The sequence below is a fragment of the Haemaphysalis longicornis genome, unplaced genomic scaffold (assembly GCF_048455015.1).
Source record: "Haemaphysalis longicornis isolate Haplotype H1 unplaced genomic scaffold, Haemaphysalis longicornis Haplotype H1 scaffold_7, whole genome shotgun sequence".
In the NCBI taxonomy this organism is placed as follows: domain Eukaryota; kingdom Metazoa; phylum Arthropoda; class Arachnida; order Ixodida; family Ixodidae; genus Haemaphysalis; species Haemaphysalis longicornis.
The window spans coordinates 137545371-137568110 of NW_027526422.1; the positions used below are offsets into that span (position 1 = coordinate 137545371).

The 22740-nt window shown below is 45.1% G+C and overlaps 1 protein-coding gene across 1 annotated transcript in view; it reads left to right on the forward strand.

Moving 5' to 3' along the window:
* LOC144146570 (uncharacterized) overlaps positions 1 to 22740 on the forward strand; it is a 207561-nt gene that overhangs the window by 18168 nt on the left and 166653 nt on the right. The window contains exons 2-3 of the mRNA XM_077678513.1: positions 853 to 959; positions 5670 to 5792. Of these exons, the coding sequence (XP_077534639.1) occupies positions 864 to 959; positions 5670 to 5792 (219 nt within the window). The 5' untranslated portion in view covers positions 853 to 863. The remainder of the gene's footprint in view (positions 1 to 852; positions 960 to 5669; positions 5793 to 22740) is intronic.

The window sequence follows — 22740 nt, forward strand, 5'->3', positions numbered from 1 at the left end:
TTGAAATACGATCTCTACAAAGAAAATTTTTCTTTGGGATTTTAGTTTAATCTTGCCCAAGACAACCACCACTTCGCTTTCTTTTTCTTGAGTTTGCAACATCAATCCTTCAATCCTACTGTAGATATTAGATATAGCTGTACGGCAAGCTGCGAAATAGGGTGACTGCGAAAATTGGCAGACTCACTGAAGAAAGCAAGGAGTGTGCCCCGTTCTTATCTCTACAGAGAAAAGTGCGTATTGTAAAGGTGTCGCTACTCGAAGTTTGGAATTTTCCAGGTGCCGAGTAGATTATGCGTTTACTGGCTTTCACATAACCGACATGTTCGTGGTCTGAGAGGTAGTGTATGCGCGATGTCGTATTTTAGCGTGATCACGTGAATAGTGCGCTTCGCGTGAACTCAAAATCATGGCGACAGCGGTGTACTTTGAACTTCTGCGCTTGCGGATTTGCAGTATTTTAAGTATTCTACTGTGTTTAAATACGTGGGCTGGCGTGAAAAATACAGGTGGAATTGTTGGTCAATACGTTTTGGGATTTCTGCAGCGTGTTTCCTAGGTTCAACGTAAGACAGCCATTACGTTTAGCCGACGATGCACCAAGCCACGTGAAGTTCACTGCACGCCTACTAAAGTTATTGGTGTTATTCCTTCGAGGTTAGAGCTGGACATTTCTTCCAAAGCGCTGAAGTTTTGTGTGAAAGCGATGGCAAATACACTTCTGAGCGAATGTGTTGCTGTGTTGACTCGTAGAACGTCTTTTTGACATGACAAGGACGCAAATATTATGCCTAAAGAGAGTTTAATTGCTTCAGTAACAAAGTAGTAAACACAGCTTTCTTTTGCTATTAGGTACAGCTACCATGGATGAAGAATGTCTAGCAAGGGGCATCTACACATTTCAGGAGGGTGACGATGTGGTTATCGCATCAACAGCAGCCTACTACAAGTTTTTTCAGGTGGGTTTCCCCTCCGCTGAATCTGAAGCAGCAAAAGCAAGCGAGAATGTATGTTTTTGCGTGAAGCTTGCCACTGTCTTGGATGTGGACCACTCTTTGTTCGGGTTGTATTTGAGATGTTTTCGCTTACAGCTTTTCGCTGAACCAGCTGGTGTCCGAACAAGGCAGAATTTGCCCGTCGTCCTCCTCTCTTCTCTGCATGATGTTCGTTGGCCATACACTTCAAAAGCGCACAGTTAGCGTAAAGAAGGTATTTCAGATCATAAGTTGCTCGTCCTGACATGCCCTATCACAGTTTCTCGCTCATCTACCAAACGAGCGTGCCTTTACGTGAAAGATTATGCGCGCGCAGACCTTGACGCAATATCAGATTATATTAAAACCCAACTTTGACGAATTCAGTGCCCTGAACAGTGTCACGGAATTGTGGAGGGGTTTTAAAGAAATACCTTTTTGCGAAAGCAGCTTTATTCCACAAAGAAAGAAACGGGTCAACAAAGATTACCGATGCCTAACGCGGGAGATAATTCAGTTGAAACGAAAAATTAACTGACCCGTCGCACAAAGGGAGATAAAAACGAAATGGTTGGTCGCGTTGGCATTATGCGTGTGAAAGAACGTGGAGCGAAATCACGTTTTTACGGTGTAACTTTGCCAAGTTTTATGAAGAATGACACTCAAAAATTTGGCGCTACCTGTCAGAAGATATGACAACCATTGCACAAATAAGAACTGGCAATGGAACACTTAATCAACCTAAGGACAATGCGAATCAGCTTAATAACTATTTTCAGTCAGTTTTCACACAAACGTCTTCACAAGAACCACGGATTGCCTATACGGTTGAGCATCCTATGGTATAGGTTGAGCATCCTATGGAAAAATTGTTTATAAGTGAAGAGGGAATATAACATCTATTGCATAACCTTGACCTAAGAAGTCCACTGTTCCCGATTCTATCTCTAATGCATTCTTGAACTGATATGGTGCCTGCATTTCAAAATATTTGCTTATAATCTTTAGAGTGTCTCTAGATACCTCGATTATTTCTGATGACTGGCGCAGGGCAAGAATAATTCCAGTACTAACATTTGGCTCTAAATTTGAAGCAAGCAACTACAAACCTGTTTCACTAACAAGGACATGTTGTAAGGTGATGGAACACATAATTATCAGTCTATTATCAGTCATCTAGAAAAGAATAATTTTATTTGTAACCAACAACATGGATTTCGATCTGGGTTGTCAACACTAACACAGCTGGCCGAAATAACTTATGACCTAGACAACGCCATTATTAGCAACAGTCAGGTTGATGCCATATTCTTGGACTTTTCAAAGGCGTTTGACTTGGTCCCACTTGGAGATTTATTCACAAAACTACTGGCTTTTGGTATTGACGACACATTAATCTTGTGGATTTCAAGCATCCTGCAGAAGAGAACACACTGTGTAGCCGTAAACACACATACATCGGATAGGCTCAATGTGTACTCGACAGTACCGCCGGGTTCAGTCCTTGCGCCTCTACAATTTCCTATTTATATCAATGATATCCAATTTTATCCAGTCTCCAATCCAGATGCGCTGTTTCGGAGATGGTTATGTGGTGTATGCAGTTGTAAGACAATCAGAGGACCAAATCGGACTGAACAACTCACTAAAATAATTACGGTTGGTGCCAAAAACGGGGTATGAGACTGAATGCATCTAAAACCAAATGCATTGCATTCACTAATAAGAAGCATACACTTAATTTTTTGTACACTTTAGGAAATATTCAACTCCCTAAAAGTGATCAGGTGAAATACCTTGGCGTCACGCTTTCAGATAACTTAACTTGGGAACCCCATATTGACACCGTCTGCAAAACAAAAAGCGGTAGGGAAACTATCCTTTCTTAGAAGAGGATTGCGAAATGCTCCGACCCATATCAAAATAAACGCATACAAGACTGTTATTCACCCTGCCTTAGAATATGCCGACATAATACGGAGTCCCCACCAACAACACCTAATAGAAAAATTGAACGAATGCAGAACTTAACGCTACCATTCATCTACTTTTTTTTTCGCGGCATTCAAGTGTCGCCAACCTAATTAATAGAGCAAATCTTCATCTACTTTCCAAACGAAGAATAATTTCTAGGTTAAAGTTCTTATACTTACTCTGTCACGGTCATTTAAGATACCACGCACTCTGTACTTACAGGACCTATTTAAACACTCATTTAGAACAAACCAATCTGTAAGGTCCACTTATGAGATTAGCGGCCAGGCGCCCGGGCTGCGCTTGAGAACCCGCCACCCTGTCTGGTGGCCCAGCACTGTAGACTCCACGCTGCAGCCATCGCCAATTCGTCACGGCGCGCACGGGAGACGGATTGTCCGGCCCACCGCATACCACAGGGATAATCCCCCATTGAGACAGCAGACGGCAGCGCCGGATTCCGGGAACCGCCGGCGTGACCCGCGGAGGAGGTGGGATTAGCGGCGTCGAAGCGCGCGCCGCGCAGGACCCCATTGTTAACGCGCCTCGTCCGCCACAGTGCACTGTCGCCGTCTTTCGCTCTCACCCCGCGGGGTCGCACGCACCTGCTTTTCTGCGAGCGTGAGGTTGACCCAAAGATGGCGGCGCCTCATTGAATATTCCGTGGCGTGCTGAGTGACAGCTGTCTACGTGAATTTGGGCACTCCCTTACGCGTGTACGAAAGCTACAGGGGCGTTCCCGAGAGAGGGTGATCTCGAGTTTTTATAAGGCCGAACTCGGCCGTTCGAAATTGTTCTTGTCTGAGCGCCGAGCTGGGCAGTTCCCGGCGGGACAAGGAGTCTCGACCGTTAAGGCTAGGTTGGGATTTGTGAGTCCCCTAGGCCAGAGGTTAAGATCGCGTCGGAGGTTTAGGGTACAGCGCTGTACCGGGCAACTAGACGGATCTTGCGGCGAGACAGAGTCTCGGCCGTCGTTTCTCGAGCGGTTTGTGTACGCTCCGAGAATAGGAGAGTTAGACGAAGTTGAGGAGCTCGAGTGATTTGTGCGCACTCGGAGCTAGCGTCAGGCTGAAGTCGGAAGTTTTTCTTTTACTACTCATGTACCCAGTTTTCCTACTGTAAATAGCTGTATATAAACTCTTCGTTTCACCTAATCAACTCCAACGCCTCGAGTTCGTCAATTCGACCGCCATCTCCAAGAACTACAACACTATCGCCCTGCCAGCCTCTTGCCAAATCAACCGGAGCCCGGGCGATAGGGTTCCTGATCAACACCGGACTTCGGGGAAACGATCTTTACTCATACCAAGGTCGTTTTTCAGCCTGCTGGTCGTGTCAATACACATAAGTATTCCTTATTACCAATGGCCATTTGTTTTTGGAATAAGTTGCCGGTCAATGCTGTGAATCGTTCCAAGCTAGAATCTTTTGTGAACTGTCTAGAAGAGATTGATTTCTTCTAAAAATGTTTGCGTGTGAATTACGAGGTATCCTGTGTGTATTAATACTTTTTTTCTTTTCTTTTTGGGGAGCGTTATTGTATTTCATGTTACCTATGTATCCACTCCTGCGAGGGTCTGGTTAGGGCCTGCAGTACGTACAAATAAATAAATAAATAAAACTGTAGCGCCACAGCGTTTCGTGTAATTTAACTAATGTGTACTTTTTCAGTGGGTGCCGCCATAAAAACTGTACTGTTATTACAGAAGAGACAGTAAAGCGAAGCTATCGGTAATCTTATCTTGTTTTGGTTTTTACAACTTTAATGTTTTTACAGCAGATTGTGTTTAGGAGAACAACCTTGAGAGTCTTTATCGAGTGCTGCACTGCACAACGTTAGATATTATTTGACAACCTTATGTGCCCCTAAAAGGAGGAACCTGTAGTACAGAGCTGCGCGTGCGCACAATTCCAAGCTCCTGTAAGAAAAAGCTACATTTGATATAGTAATCTAACGCAGAGACACGCTGTAAAAAAAAAACCGGTCACGTGACCGCTATTCCACGCTTACCCCTACCAGACACAGGTTTGGAGGTCGCCTGATTTCTTTTTCGCTTCAAGTGCTGATCCTTCACAGCTGGATCGCGTGTGTTATGCTTGATCTAGAATGATAGCTTAATAAAACAAATCTAGCTTCTCTGAAGGAAGTCCCGAATAATTTCAGCACTGCTCACGTGTGCAGTAGAGATGGTTGGCCAAAAGATGATGACAGCTGGCGGGTTAGCGGCAAAAGTACGAATCAAGGCACTCGCGCGGGGACAGAAATGTGGCATAAATGGTCAGACAAATTATAAGTGTGTGTCATCAGAAAGACATCTATATTCTGATGACCATTACACCAATTTTATTGCAAACTGCAATCAAATAAGAGGAAAAAACGACAACGTGTAATGTAGCGAGAACTCCTTACTCACTTTTAAGCAACTTTTCAATGACGTCACATAAACTTGTTTGTGCACTTAGCGGCCACCAACTACGGCACCACAAAGATACATGACTAAGCGAGTGAACTAGGGCCACTATTGTACTTTAAACGTATGACTTGAAAACGAACGTTCAGTTTCACAATGATAAAAAGTTTTAACGCTGGCCTATATGGCATCACGCCCGGCCACAATACGTCACTGGTTCTTTTCATACTCCGCTCTTGAAATATTGTTACGTGATGGCAGAAGAGGTGATGCGAGTCATGATTAAGAATGATGAGCGATCTCTTTACAGAATGTACAAGGTGGCCAAGGGTCTTACAAGGTCAGGCAACGTGCCCAACCCAGCTCACCCGATGCCGCAGATGCTGATGCGGCAGGCATCGTGCCACTGCCGTCTGATTGGCCCTCTGATCCGGTAACAACATTTATTCCGTTTTTTCTGCCAAAAACGTCTTCAGAGGCTAGAAGTGAGCTCACTGAAGTACCAAAGGCTAATTTGATCAGACTCATCAGAGTTGCAAATATTATTTTCCTGGAGCCTTTAAAGGAACCCTGAAGTCAAATAGCAAGTTGGGCTCAGACGAAAGTTCAACTGCCGCGAGTCCCTTTCAGCGTTTATTCTACGACGAAAGACGCTTTATTACCGAGAAATTTAGTGATTGAAAGTCGCATTTTATTCCTCACGCCATTTCATCACGTTTTGCGTGATGTCATTGGTTGCCGGAAGCGAGTGAGACAGAGGTGTGTTCTAGCAGGAAAATTAAAACGTACCGAGCTAAACATCGCTGCCAGAGGAGGACTCGCGCACTGGGCGCATACGACAAAACAACTTACCCACCCCACACTTCTGTTAGCTACCACTCTTTGTGCGTCAATTTTGGTGCCTTACGGGACGATGGATGGTGGTTAAACTATGTGAATGTGCCACGCGGCCTTTTTTTTTGCCTACAAAAGGCCCAGCGGATAGCGCAACCGCAGCGAGAACGATTACAGGGGTGCAATTTTGATTTGCGTTATCTCTATGGATAGCCTCGGTTTAGTCGCTTCGATGGACTCTGCTCGAAAGTCTGGTGCCGCCTGTTTGTTTAACTTTAAACAGCGTGCAACGCTAAATTTTTTTTCCATCGCGGTATGGTGGTAACGCACATGGCGCCATCAGTTGTATGTTCTCAGAGGCGAGTTGCGTATTAGCCCATCTGCCAGACGTGTGCTTAGAGCTTTCAGGAGCACCCTAAGAACGACTAACAAACGTCATGGTGCCAGTATGGAATGAAAAATGTGCATAACATAATGCAAATACTCTCGTTTTACCTAAGCAGACACCGTAGTGGAACCATAGCAGCACACAACGCCCTTAATCAAAAGACCCGGTTTGAAGAAAGCATTTTATTCAACTTGAAGACAACCAGAAATGGTTTCGAACAAACCACACCCACCCGGCACGTGCTTTGATGCAGAAGCACAAAATTAACACGTGATCTCTTCCCCTGTTCGCCGTAAGGGTAACACTCGCTTCCCTCGCTTTACGGTGGCGTACAAGTCACTTCACACCGGTGCAAGCTGGCAAAAGTTTTAAAAAAGTCGTGCACACTGTACATACATGGTGTGGGGTTGAATCGTTTCCAGTGATAATTCCAACTTGGTAAGCACAGTTCATTCTCAAGGGAACTCCGAGGAATTTCATGAGCAAAGTGAACGAGACTACGACACGCACGGAGCTTTGGCTGCCGGCCTGGGTGCAAAACTTTCTTCGGGGAAACAGAGCTACGTGAGGGAGCACAAAACTAGTTCTATCAGATGCAAGTTACTGTTCACAGAAGAGCGTAACCATGGAAGGCAGGCGCGCTACTTGCGGCCATGATGTAAACGAGGAGGTGACATGTGACTTCGCAGGACCTGCTATAAACATCGCAACCGCCACCGGCGCCACAGCTTGGCAGCTTGCGAATGTCGGCGCAAGCTGCCAAGCTGCGTGATAGGGTGAGTGATAGGGTGGGAGGAGAGGTGGCATTTAGCAGGAGATTGCGAGGGGACGTAAATGCGCCGTCCTAAGTAATAGGAACGCGCATTGGTTACTATCACAGAATATTTGTCTTACTGGCTTTATGACAGCCATTACCCGACTACAGGATGCTTTTTCTATTAGGGAGAACTACTTTAAACGCCCACAATGAAGCCAGTCACTTTCCGGTAGAAGAAATTTCTGTAGCTTCATGAGAACGTGTTTCAATTATTCTTAGCGGCACCTGTACATTTAGAGGTAGGCGGAGTAAATAGAGCGATTAGATTAGGGTATGTAAAATAGAAGTTCTTCCCGTTCGGATAGCTAAAATCGAAGAAAAGGAAGGTTGGGGGTCAAAACTGTAAATTTCCGTGATGTTTGGGAAAGAGACACAGGGAGCGGGAGGTGGGGAAACCGAGTAGCCTGTAGAGAGAGGGGCCGGGTTCGCTAATAAGAAGTTGTCGGTTAATCGGGTCTTGAAAGCGGTACAGATAGGACTTCAGAGCAGGTGATGTTGGGTGAATATCTTGAGTGGGCAGGGCCACTGTTTAGTCTAAGAAGCTTCTGCAGGCAGCTCGAAAGTCTGTGATGGTAATCACACTCTGCCACACCGATTTTCCTAGCAGTGACATGCTGATGACTTCTTCATTGATGTAGATAAGGATGAAGGTGTATATTGCGAGAACTGCGACAAGCTTGTCTTGGCCATTTGGGTTGTTACAAGCGTCACTATAGGAGTTCTTCCTACGCTTAAATAATGGTGAAATAGGCTCAGTACGCGCTTCTCAACTTCCAGAGTATATTTTAGGGCGCGTTTTTTAAAGGGGCAAACACCATTGGAATAATTCTCTATGGTTTAAGGAAGTTGTTACACGCAATACATTTCTTACACGAGCTGGTGAGAGTTTCTCCTATGGTCAAGACTGCCGAAGTTTGGATAAGGTGCAGATGTTTCAATGTGTTGCCTTCGAAGCGAATGTGTACAAGTGGTAAGGCAGCACACCGCACAGGAGTAACACAGTACCTAAATAATAGCCAGTCATTCCAGTTATGATTACAATGTTTACCAACGCACAGTCTTTGTTAAAATTTTGTAGGTGACAGCAAATGCGGCCGTAGCAGGGGCCAGCACCAGCATTGACGCTGCCGTTGCCTCTTCCCGCTGCTTGCGCGGCTAAGTAGAACGAGGCGATCTTTTGATAATGCCCTCGTAGTGTGGCTAGCAGGCCATGTGCGCGTGCGACCGGTTTCTCAGCGCTCGCACTTCGCGTTAGGAGTGACCATTTAGGCATCAGGTTTAATTTGCTACCGTACTTTCTCATGCAATTCCGCTCGCTGTCCAAGATTTTTGTGCTTTCCTCAGTCATGCCGGGAAGGCTTTTTTTTGCCAAGCCGACATTGTACTTTTTTGCAGTTTTTTACAGGATAAACTGACTTCCACAAGATACACCTTAATTTTTTTTAGAAAGCCACACATTCGAGACACATGATTAAGCAAACAAAATAACTCGTGTCTATGCGTGTTTATGGAGGGAGGAGTGGTATGTTAGCTGAGCTACTGTCTGACAAATGAGTCAGCCTTGCCTCAATCGCGTAATTAAAATTCCCCAGGAAGTCCAGTGGCATGAATACCAAAAAATGACAGCGATTATGCAAGCCACTTCGCGAAAGTGAAACCTAGACATTATACATCAATACTTTAGTGGTCATTTAAATGAGTTGAGCAGTGGGAGTTTTTGTCTTTTGTCATTTTGGCCTGTGAACCACTGCCATATGATCAGCGGTATACTTAAGCTAATAAATAACTATCACAATGTTTTGCAATGATCGACTTTTCCAGGCCAGCGTTGCAAATTAAAGCGCAATTCAACCCACACATCCCAAATATGATTTCGACCATATTCCGGTTATAACAAAGAATAGCCGTGGTTTAACTTCAGCGTTTGTTACATGTGGAATACACTGTTTTTTACAGTAAAAAATTAATGCCTTTCCACTCTGTGAAGAAGGATGACCTGCAAAGCTGGACGAAGTGCACGGAGTGCACGAAAGAAAACATGTTTACCATAATTTGCGATGGAGCTTATTTCCAAGCCAATTAGACGAATGAAACTTTTACGGATGCAAGCTTTGTTCTTGCAGATAAACATGGAACTGCCTGTGTCCCTCCCTCGTCGTAAGCATCTTGCTGTTTGTGTAATGCCGGGTTCAGACTGTCGTCGCAACTGTTGTAGTAACTTTAAAGAATTACGTCAACTCACGTCTCAGCCAACCGAACTGCGTGACACGGCATTTTTTACGTCCATAAATGGCAAAACGGGTTTTGCGTCGGTAATCTGAACATAATCTAACACACAAACCCAATACACTTTACCACTAAGGACTCCGGACAGGTCCCATTTGGCCGGTTAGCGTCCGCGTTTAAATCTCGCACCACCACAAGGGACATGCCAACCTACAGAACGGGCATGAAACCTGTGGCTACGTGGGCACACCTCCCTCCTCCCTCCCACTATTCTCCACGACAAACCTGCCCACGCATAAACCGGCCACCGGTCATGAGCGCGTGCTTAGAAGTGACAGACGCTGTCGAAAATATCCTTTGAAAGCCTTCTGAAAAAGCGATAATGGCTCACGCCGGCGTTCCAAGCGGGCAACTTGCTGTTGACCGGGTAGGGATTCGCTATACTCCACGAGTTAAACTTGAGGCGGTAACGGCTGTGTCGGTCGCTTTCCGTTGTGTTTGCGCCCATTCACGCTTGTGTTCGGGCCAACGCTTCGATTCTTGCTCTTCTTCCTCCGAACCAACGGCATGCAACCGTCCCATAACAATTAAAAACCTGGAAGCCCTTGAGCTCTATTCTCGAGTACAAACATGTGGCTGTACGTTTTATTTCCCCCTAGTATGCGTCTCACTGTATGTGTAAGATGTCTGTGTAACACATCAACCCACACACGAACCGCTCGATGGAGAAGGACAGGCGACTAATCGCATACACCCATGTTATTTCCATATCTTAATGCCAGCACAACCGGAATTCCATCGGTGGCAGCGTGACGCCTAGCTGTGCGTGCACGTCCTTCTTTTAGATGAAAAGCATATCTTGCCACGGCTAGGTCAGCTGGTATACCCCCCAGGTAACCGATAATTGCGCCACCAGCGCCAATTTGTCCCCTGGTGCTTGGTAGGCCAAACTGTCCAACTAAAAAACAACAAAAAAATCACTGATGCTGCTATGGCAACGCTTTCGTTGATGCGCGAGGAGGAAACGCCGTGCCGCTTATCGTCTGCTATGGTCTGAACGAGCGCGCCTGTCTTTGTGTGCCGCAAGCGTGAACAAACACCGCTTGCATTTCGCTTTTCAGATAGGGCTACTGCTGCACATCTTGTTTTCGACAGCTTTCAGTTGCTAATTTGCTTGGACTCTCAGCACGTGCAGAAAACATTTGTTTGGATATATTTCTTAGTTGAATACGCGTGAGGCAGCACGCCCTGAAGCGTGGCAATTTTGTTTGGGGCACAAAAAGTAGTAGGCGGGAAATGTGGTTTATTGAATGATTTTATTAGCAACGTATGGCAAGCGAAGTCCAATACATGCCACAAAAGCACATAGCTGTGTATCTCGTATAGTAAGTACAAATGTCCGCATACTGGGTCGGTTACACAAACATAACAGAAATCTTCGAACAATTCGTCGAATATACAAAATTGCTGCAGAGGTCGCGTTCATTTTCCGTACACAATACAATTCTACAGAAACGATGTTTCATAAGCACACACGTTTGTGAATAATAAAATGATTACTACGCAAGATGACCAGCTCATTTCGCCACCATTAGCAACGGTCCATATTCTTATTCTCGCAAACTTGCTAGCCCAAAAAACCCTCTAGAGCTACCAAATTTTCTGCGCAATTTCGCCATACATCACAATTGGTAAATGGAACAAATACCACCATGTATATCAAGAAACACGTAAAAGCGAAACAAATATTGAGATAGGAAACAAGGTACAAACAATGTGTCCTAGCACAGGTTGAAAAGCGAAGCGCCGCTCGGCCGTCGTGCAGGTAACTCGAACTTCTCGTAACACGGAATGCGAGCGGTCAGCTGCCACGTAAATAATTTTTGGGGCTTCATTCGTGCTAATAAGCATTCAGAGAAACTGATCGTCGGAACGCTATAAAGCCAAACCAGTTCGTCGAAGAAGCATTTAGGCACATTAGGCGAAAATAATTTCCAAGCTTTTCTCTGGTGGAAAGAAAATGAAGAGCAACCACTCACCAAACCGATAGCGAAGCGAAATTTCCGTCTGCGTGTCCGCTGGCATCAATCGGCTCATGAGAAACTGCCGACAAGTAGCTTCACATGCTTACAACATTACGGACAAATGCGTTGTACCAAACAAAAAGAAATTCACTGTAAAGCAACAGCAGAAGAAGATTCGGTCCGCCCAGCAGCTTTTTTGATAAGGATAGCGCTTGCTTCTTCATAACTTTCACTGAATCAAAAGTGTGCTGACCTGCATACCGTCCGCTGGGATGCGGAAAATTTTCGCTGTGTTATTCCTTCCCGAGTTGTCGCACCGCACAGCATCGAAGCACGCGTTGGGTCCTTTTCTCAGTTTCTCTGACATTTTGAGCCCGTTAGCACTCGCAGACACCAAAATTTTCACCTTCAAGGCATACTACAAAACTTCTACACGTGCACACAGTGAAATCGGCAGGAGCAGACGGACAGGATGGCAGCAGAAGGGATAAGAGCGAAAGCGCCGCCCGTGGGCGCAACGAATGAAGCGACTAAATAAATAAATGGGGTGCCAAAAAAGGAAACAGCCAAGAACACATTTTATTTCTACACACAATGGAATCGCTTTACTATATTGCTGGGTGTGTTGAAAAGATAAAGCCGCGTATGCAACGTTGCTGAATTTTCGCTTGGCTACCAGCGTCATGGCGGCGCTTTATTTTGCGATACCGAAACTAGGCGAAGTCTCCGGCCCCTGTATCTTGCTCTCGGCTCCATCGTCCGTCGTCGGTCCGTCTACATCTTCGGCCACGGCGGCCGCTTTTCTGATGGAAGCGAAAAGCGAAAACGCCCGTGTGTACGAGATTTCGGCGCACGAAAAAGATCCCCAGGTGGTCAAAATTAATCCGGAGCCGTCCACTACGGCGCGCTTCATCGCCTGCGTTGCGTCGGCGCGTTAAACCCCACAATCAATCAATCAATCAATCGTCTACACCTCTCCCCCTCTCCCCACCACCTGTGCGATAGCGCACGCACTTCCCCTCCTCTCCCTCTCTCCACGCCAGTTGTGCGATAGCGCCTGCGCTGCTCCTTCTCTACCTCCTCCACGCGAGCTGTGCGATAGCGCGCGCGTTACTCATCACCGCAGCTGCGCGATAAGCGCGCATGCGCGTCTCCTCTCCCATCTCGTCCTCTCCACTTCATCTGCTCTATATAATAAACCCCGTCCGCGCGGCGCTCCCTCAGTTACTGCTTCGGTTGAGTCACGCTGCGCCGTCCCGAGTTCCGTCATTTTCCGTTATTTGGATACCCCATCTCATGAACGTTTCGGAACCTACGAGATGCTTCGCATCACCTCAGGGTTCCCTCCCGGGAAGGTGGTGTCATTTTTTTTGTAACCGCAAACCATACACCCATAAACCGGTAACCTGTGATGGCGCATACATAGGCGCGAAAGACACGGGCGAAAATGTCGATCGCAACGTCTTCCAAGCTCAAAAAGAAATATGGACTCAAGCCGGCTTTCCAACTGGGGAAGTGTCTCTTCTACCAGGATGGATTCACAGCTACTTGTCTATGACGTGCATATGCTGTAAACTACTGGAGCACATTATTGCATCTAACGTGTATAAACACCTCGAATCCAACAACTTTTTTTTCGTCCATCAGCATGGTTTCAGAAAAGGCCTGTCATGTGATACACAACTGCTGGAATTTACAACCGACCTACACTCTAACATGAATGCTAACCAACAAACAGACTGCATTTTCCTTGATTTTTCAAAAGCGTTCGACCGTGTTGCTCATTCCCGCCTCATTACAAAACTATCAGCCCTTTGCCTGGATTCTTTAACTTTATCATGGATTCGGAACTTTCTGTCTATGCGCCAACAATTTACCGTGGTCAACAACTTTTCTTCACACCTCGCTGATGTTACTTCTGGAGTTCCCCAGGGGAGCGTCCTGGGCCCGTTACTGTTCCTGATCTACATAAATGACCTGCCCCTCAACATCTCATCACGGATACGACTCTTTGCTGACGATTGTATTATATATCGTACGATTACTAGCCTTAACGACCACCTTTCCTTACAAAATGACTTAAACATAATCTACAATTGGTGTAATACATGGCAAATGTCACTTAATTTGAGTAAATGCAAAGTAATGTCTTTTAGTCGGAAACACGATAATTCAGATTTTCTTTATTCCATCAACCACAGTGCAGTTTCGCAAGCCGCTTCCAATAAATATCTTGGTGTTCATCTAACACCTAATCTCTCTTGGAGTACCCACATTTCCGCCATCTGCGCAAAGGCTTCTAAATCGCTCGGTTATCTGCGACGAAATTTACGATGCGCACCAGCCCTTGTCCGCAAACATGCGTATCTAACCTTTATTCGTTCACAGCTAGAATTCGCGTCGGCGATCTGGTCCCCTCACCAAAACTACCTAATCGTCCAGCTGGAATCTATTCAAAACAGAGCCGCCAGATTTATTACACGCAAGTACGACCGTCATCTTACGTTACCCAAATCAAACAAGAGTTATCACTTCAGCCGCTAGATACCCGTCGCACTATCGCGCTATTATGCCTTTTTCATAAATACATAGTTCGCGTCACACCTAACCCACTTCCTCTTAACGCCCCAGTACGTACGTCACGACGCCTTCATAGTAGTCACAGTTTCACGCGAATTTTTGGCAAGACGCTTGCTTTCAATTCATCTGCACTGCCTCGAGCAATCATGCACTGGAATGATCTTCCTGACCAAATTGCATCCATACTTAGTCAAGATAGCTTTAGCGATAATCTGCACCGACATTTTTCTAGTAATTGTGTAATGATGAATTGCTAGAGTAATATTGTTACTGTTTATGGGTGTTTCCCCCTTGTATTTGTGTTTTTGTGATGTTTTTTTATTCCACAAAAACCCTGTGCGTTTGTGATCATTGTCTGTTAGAAACGTGTATGACGTGTTTCATTTACGTCTGTAAGCCGATTACCCAAACTCTATATTGTGTACTTGTCTTTTCTTCTTTTTCCCCACTATTTTTTTTTGGTGTTCTTTCAAAAATGTAACCCCCCTTACTCAATGCTCTTCAATGGGCCTGTAAGGTATAATAAATAAATAAACGACTTTGAGTGGAAACGGCGGCGCCGGAAATCGGTCGTTTTAGGGGGTGTTTAGGGGAGCGGCTCGTGGGAGCGGCATCTGTTCTATTCTTTTATGCGGAGTTGAAAGCGCAGATGGCTGAATTTATTGTAGTGATTAACGCCTTGAGCGTGAAAGTGAACCAGTTGGACAAGTCTTAACATAGCATGAGCTCGCCAAATAGTACGGATGATGCCATAGGTAACACGTTGGCTTAATTGCAATCATCAATCGCCACTAATTCATACAAGCTTACTGGCCTAGAAGACCGCAGTCGCCGCTCTAATGTTGTGATATTTGGCTCACGAGAAGCTCATAAAGAAACGGAAGATGATCTTAAAACACAAGTAATAAATGGTTTGTTTGATAAGAAGTTGGAAGTTAAATGCTCCTCTGTGGGTAGAATTCACAGATTAGGACACAATGGACAGAACCGCCCGGTTATTTTGTGCCTGCAGGATTACAATGAAAAGGTAGAAATACTTAAAAATGCGAAAAAGATAGGGAACTAAAATATTCGTAGAAAATGACTTCTCTCGGCAAACCCTCCGAAAGCGAAAACTGCTGCGGGAAAGCGCCAAGTTAGAAAAGGACAACGGAACAAAAGTTTATCTGGTCAAGGATAAACTTCCCATCGATGATGATGTTTTCCTTTGGGACGACGTTCAAAACGCACCAGTGAAAATGTACGCCAAAGCATCTCATTCTGGCAATGCATGACAAACCAATAACACTTCACTGATGAAATTTTGCCTGCTGAACATCAACGCAAGAAGTATTGTGAACAAAACTGGTGAACTTGAAAGCATTTTGTTGTGCTATGATCCTGATGTCGTAGTATTAGCAGAAACATGGCTTCATGATGCCATATTAGATTGTGATGCTGTGCCCCGTCTGTACCGAACTTACAGGCGCGACAGCTCCTCCCGCGGCGGCGGCGTCGCAAGTATAGTAAAAACTAATAAAACGGCAATTTCGCTCGACCAGGTAGATGATCATGAGAGCTTATGTGTTCGTATTATCTGCCAAGTAAAATCAATCGTCTTGATTGCTGCGTACCGTGCACCCTCTGCTGGCAATTAATACTTGAGGACACTTTACGCTTACATGGTCAGGCACTCCAAAAGTTGCGTCATTATAGCCGGCGACTTCAACCTCCCAAGCATAAATTGGCCTATTCTGTCTTCACCTTCCCTCGAGGATCACATTATCTTCCACATTATGCTTGCCTTCAATCTTAACCATGCAGACAACATTCCAACACGAGTGCAGGGAGCATCTTCTTCTATTTTGGATCTTATTTTTTACAGTGCCACCTTACCCGAAACAGAAATAATTGTTGTAGATGGTTTATCCGACGACACAAGTAAAAGTTGTAGATGGTTTATCCCACGACAAAAAGGTGATTTTGACGTCCCGCTTCCAAAGCCCGATATCAAAGGTTCCAACAAAACCCGAAATAATTAAAGATTTTTTAGGGCAAATGACGAAAGTATAATCGAATATTTAGAATTGGCGCTGGAGAAGTTCACTGGAGATAACGTCAATTTTCTTGGGGAAACTTTCCAATCCATCTGCCATTATTGCGTCGATAATTTCATAGCTGTTTAAACGAAGCGTGTGCGCCGCTCCAACCCCTGGATTAATCGGGAAATAATTTATCTATTACGGAAAATAAAAAGGTGCAAAGAACGCTGTATTAACAATTCGCTTATTCAAAGCTTAAGTTCCGCGCTAACCGAAACAATCCGCACAAGCAAACAATTTTTCTTTTCAACGACACTCACTGAGTAAATCAAGACAGATCCATGAAAGATTTCGAACAACTTAAACACAAATGATACCCACCAAGTAAACAGTATTGAAATTGGCGAGATTGCAACTGAATTTAATCGCTTCTTCCAGTCTGTTTTCTCTGAACCTCATTGGCGACACAGCATCGACCAGATATCTAATTCTACCGACGTGAGTTCCGATTTTATTAGTTACGAGGGAATGGTTTCCGTGCTTCTCAACCTAAAGCTATAGACATCACCAGGGCCAGATAATATTGCAAATTTTTTTCTTTACCGTTACGCTGAATCATTTGCTGAAATTCTGCTAATTATCTTCGTCACTTCCTTCCGTTTCGGTGTTGTACCCACTGTGTGGCGGATTGCACGTGCCGTCCCAGTCTTTAAAAAGGGTGATCATGGTGTTCGTACAAATTATCGTCCAATTTCAATCATCTCATCCTGCTGCAAAATCATAGAGCACATTATTTCGAACTACTTGACTGATTTCTTGAACCTGCACAATATTTAACTCCATTTGAGCACGGCTTCGGTAAAGGTCTTTCAACAACCACCCAGCTTGTTAGTATCGTGCACACATTCTCATCAATTCTGGACCAGTCAGGTCAAATTGATGTCATTTTCTTAGATTTCAGCAAAGCATTCGACCGGGTTTCACATTCAGGCCTTCAATTTAAATTAAATCAAATAAAAATTCACTGTCAACAAATAATTGGATTGCCTCGTATCTAGAAATGCGCGAGCAATTTCTTGACATAAGTGGTCATATTTTAGAAAACGTCCCAGTAAACTCAGGAGTACCTCAAGGAAGCGTCCTAGGTCCATTGTTATTTTTGCTATATATATCAATGACATAACTACATGTGTCGACGAAGGCATTGGTATCCGTCTATTTGCCGACGATTGTCTTTTATATTCAGCTGTAAATTCTATCAACGACCGAACCACTCTAAACAACAGCTGAAATGCCATAACTAACTTGTGCGACACCTGGGATATGAAGCTAAATCACGATAAGACAGTAATGATGCGGATAACTAATAATAAAGTCCTTTTTTATACCAGTACTTACATAAAGGCGTCCAAATATCCCAAGCTAGCAGTTTTAATTACCTCGGCATCACATTTACTAGCAACCTTAGGTGGTCAACACACATAAATACCAATTGCGCTTCAGCCCGACGTAAACTCGGTCTTATAAGGTACTAAGTTAAGAATTCACCGTCCAATGTCAAACTGCTTGCTTCCAATGCAGTCGTAAGACCCCTTCTAGAATACGCAGCTATTGTTTGGGATCCTCACAATAAAAAGGACATCAATAAACTCGAGCAAATTCAGAGACTTGCTGTACGTTTATTTTATAACCGTTACTGTCGTAATGATTCCCCAACCAATCAATGAAACTAAAAAAACATAATGACACTGCAAGCTCGCAGGAAATTACCTAGATTTAAATTTCTCTACCAACTCTGGAACCGCAAATTTCTACTTGATCCTTCATTTTACTTCCAGCCTCTTTCATCCCGGCCAACCAGAACTATCACCCTATAAAATTCACTCCAATGTTTGCTCGCACAAACAACTATACTCGGATACAACTCAAGAAAAATGCGGCTTTTCCTCATCAAAGGACCCCCCTCCAGCCAATGGTGTCACCGTATCAACGTGACGTCATGGTAGACTGCCTCTACGCCGCGTTCACGGAAGAAATCACAGAGCATGTTCTTCCGCGCTTACGGACTTCTACCAAAATGGCCACCTCCGCTGTTCGCATGCATGTTCGCATCGTTGGTTCGCATGGCTGTTCGCGTCAATCCATCGGCGTCGTCCGGCTCTGAGAATGATTTTTAGTACCGTTCAGTAGTATTCCTTGTTTGCGTGTTGTGTGCAGTGTTCTTACCATGCTCGGTAACGACAACCGCTATGATGTTTTTTTTTTCTGCTTTGTGAGCGACCGGCGTTGCCGGGAAACAGCCGCCGCTGCCGGTACTGGATTCTGTGTACGCTGCGTGATACAAAGCGATCGTCGTCATCCTGTGCGGGTGTTTCGTCTTGAGCGTGAAGTGCTTCTCGTTCTACCGTTTAGTCCCTCCTGTGTCTGTGCTACCCACGTTATCACCCCAGTGACTGGGACAGAGGGCGATAACTCCTTGTTTATTTCTCGTTGATTACGCCAGTCGTAAATATCACTGTTGTGCATAGCGCGCGACGTTAACGCCATGGAGAGTAATGCTCGGGGCCACTATATTATCTCTATGCACGGGGCGAAACGCAAACAGCGAGATGTCGCGCGCTGCATTTCGTTAGAGCATATGTTGAGCCGTGTGTCCCAAGTCCACGCAGGGCGCAAGCGTAGTCGCCCAAATTGTGATCAAGTCGCCAAATACAAGAAGCGTGAACGCGTACGAGCTGTAGCTTAGCTGCGTGGTGTGATTTAATATGCCACCTTTTTCATTTTGATTCTCGGTTACGCTGAGATTCCATTGTTAATTGTGTTATTTGCTTCTGGAATGTTTTCGTCGCCTGTTTTATATTGGAGCGCTTTAAGTTGTTGTTTCGGACAAAAACATTTGTGAATCAAATACGAATAGGGATCTGCGTTGAGTTTGCATTGTCTATGATAATAAAGATTATGCATGAGTATTACCACTGTAAGTTCAATTTCATTATCTTGCTTAGGCTTCGCGAATGAGCAGTGCTTCGTGATAGTGAAATTTCATGAGCTAGATTTCACCGGTATGACCAGCTGCAACAGTGCATGTGAAGACATGAAACGCAGCACTGAAATGAAATAAACCACTTTTAGCTTTTCCTACACATGCGCATGCATATCCTTCACCAATCAAATTCTTGAATCAGATATGTGCATTATTGAAGCTATATAGGCACTGCTCGCCTTGTGTTCAAATCAGTTAAGAAGCTGCTGCTGTAATGGTAATTTGCATGCATGTGCTGTAAATTTGAGAAAGAGGATTCAGGGTGGAAAATATGTGAGCATTTCACCCATTTTCCCTGTCGCATCACAAGTGGCTGCTGGAGCAAGAAGCTCACTCAGCAGTGCTCAACATCGTGGATGCTAAGTCAGTGCTCAACATCGTGGATGCAGCTAAGCTGCTACTTGCTGCAGCGCTGTTCACAATGCAACACGTGCAATGTCTACGCATATATTAGGAGTGTAAATCACAATGACAGCACATCAATTGATGCCAAATTCATAACACGGGCAATGAAGTATGTCTGAAGGGTTACTTAGTGATCTGTACCATAGAAAGTTAGCTGCACTGGTTGATGTATGACATGTCGGTTGAGTGAATGCAGGGAAACACACATATGGCACATATCGCTCCGCTGAAACTGGTCAATGCTTACGTACTTTTCGTGTTACGCAAGAGCGAGAATCGGATCATATGCTAAGGAAGAAATTTATTATCTTGCCAAAAATTCACTACATGAAATTATCCCCATACGTGGGAGGATCGATTGACGCCAACAGTGTTTCCTCTTCCCAAAGCTTTGGGAATTGTTTTTATTGACGTTGTGCTTCTGCATTTTATCCAGTGTCTTAGAAAACAGATAAAACATATCTATCCTAATTCCTGCGTAATACTGCAGACAGCGAGATAAAGCTAAACAGAATCAAAGTAGAAATAAAACACCGAAGCAACTTTTCTGGTCCTCACTGGTATCATAAGTTAGATTTGGCTCAGAGAGCTAAATAGACACACTGCTAAATTATGCAGAGCAAATGAAATGAGCAATTAGATACCGAAGCAGATTCATTTGTTCTTAACGCTCTATCAGAAGACAACTCGGCTCAGCCAGCCACACAAGCAGACAGTTACAAGCTTTCATGTAGGCATTTTATTTGGAACTGTTTCTGCATCCCATACGTGCGTAAGTGTCCAAACAATGTAAAAAACTTGCAGTGAAAATTCAAACTAGTGTCTTGTTCTGTAGGTGAAACTTGCCTTTATCACGTTTACAGTGTCGCACAAAGAGCCCCAACGCCACACACCGCAGAAGTGATTCTGCTTGAAGTGAATTTGTGAACTCGCTTGACTCGGCTTGCACATACCTCATGCTACACATGCGAATAGTCACCCTCCTCGTGCAATGTAAGCGTGGCTTTACTTCCAGAAAATAGTTTGGAACAGTGCGGGTCTTCTCTAGCTCGAGATGTGCGATTTCCTTTTATGAATACATCTGCCGCGCAGTATCCTGTAACTACTGAACTTATTCGGCTTAATTCCTGCCCCACACTTATAACAAATGAGATCAGAAACCAAGCACTGCAACAGCCTTTTCTTATTCTCATAGATACATATCAAAGCAATCAACCATGAGCCAGCACCACACAACACACCGCTCCGTTAACTACAGCAAATGAGATCATAACCCGATTGTTGAAATAGCTTCTACCGCCCTCACTGTTACACTGTAAGATCACTGTTGAGTCTACAACACAGCAGACAACCCTGAGTAATGGCAAATGAGATTACAAACCAAACATTGCAATGGTCTCTTGTGATTCTCATAGCTACATGTCAAAGCAATCAACCCTGAGCAAGTTACGCACCACACACAGGCTGCTCAGTTAGCTCCAGAAATAAGTCTTAATAAAGCACACAAACGGCATATCTGGTCTTCTCTGCTGTCTGAAAGAGTTTCTTGCTTCTGCAGCTATGGAAACACAGGTACTTAAGCTAAACACCGCACTCCACACTAACTGAACGAGGCAAAGGCTGCACTGGCGAATAGGTCGCAGCCTTACACATCTTGAAACGACTCGATAGCAGATAGGTCACTGTCGGAGTCATTGTCTTCACCCAGATGTATTATAATAGGTGGAACATGCGCACTTGCTTCACCGTCTCCTCTGAACTTTGTTTCAATGCTGATCACAAGCTGAAGGGTGTTTGCTCAGTGCTTAGCTGTTAACTTGGCAACTTCTTCCTTCAGGAGCACCTCTACATCTGCCAGCTTAAATGTGTCATTTCTTGCTGCGACGCCTCACCTCATCTGTGCCCATATGCGCTCAATAGGTATGAGCTCACAATGGCAGGGCTCCCTAATGCATCCTGTCCTTTCAGCTGCACTGTCAATACGATACCTCATTTACCGTGTCTTAACAGATGCCACAAGGCTGAGGAGCTCCGTTTTAAGCGTTTTTCATCCCAAGCAAGTTCTTCGCACGTCACCCAGTCCTGAACAACATTTTTGCGCGAAGTTGTCGTAGGCACTGATTCTTCCAGCCACGAGTGGTTCGAGGTATTGTCCACGACAATTACACTACCGAGTGGCAGTTGTGGGAAAACGGCCCCAAACCACCTTTCGAAGCGGGTGTCGTCCGTCTCCTCGTGGTAGTCGCCTGCCTTCGTACCCCGAAAGATGTCCAGGCACCCACCAACGAAGCCACCCTCGCTGTCGATGAGCGTTTCAATCAGGCGCTATCCTTTCCCTGACGGCTGCTTCAAACCTGTCGTCAGACCACGCATGAAGGCGTCGTGGTGGGAAGCAACCATTGTGCCCGTCAAACAGTCGATATCGTGTGTCCCGCATTCACTCAGGTTTCATCAAAGTAGAATATTTTTCGATTTTCAATCCTGTACCTGGCGATGTCGTAGAGGTACTTCTGCTGCCACGCGCAATGTCGTGCCGGTCGATCAGCAGCGAGTTCCAGCTCCTCTTCTCATACCTGAACCCGATGTCATTCAGCAGCCGGCGCACAGTCCATGGCTTGAGAGGAGTAACATCGTCGCTAGCGTTGACATCCGCAGCAATTGCCGTCACTGTCGGGATCCCATCGCGGCAAAAAGGGCGATGCACGGACGACCGCAATGCGCACTTCGTGAAGTCGTCGTACACTTCTGTGCGTCGTTTCTTTCCACCGCTTCGCGGGCACTTTCGGGAGGGCGTCGCAAGATTCCCATCGTTATTTTTCATCTTCTTCTTCACGTCCATCACCAAACTCACGCGGATTCCAAGAAGATCGCTCATTGTCGCGACCGTTTCTTCAACGCTGCGTTCTGGGTGTAGTTGCCGCAAGCGAACGTACGCGTTCCAGATCATCTCCCGCCCGCAGCTGAAGATGACACGACGCTTTTGTTGTTCTTGTACCATCGGCGTAGCCGGCGTAGCGTGGATGGGAACGCACCACAACAATGA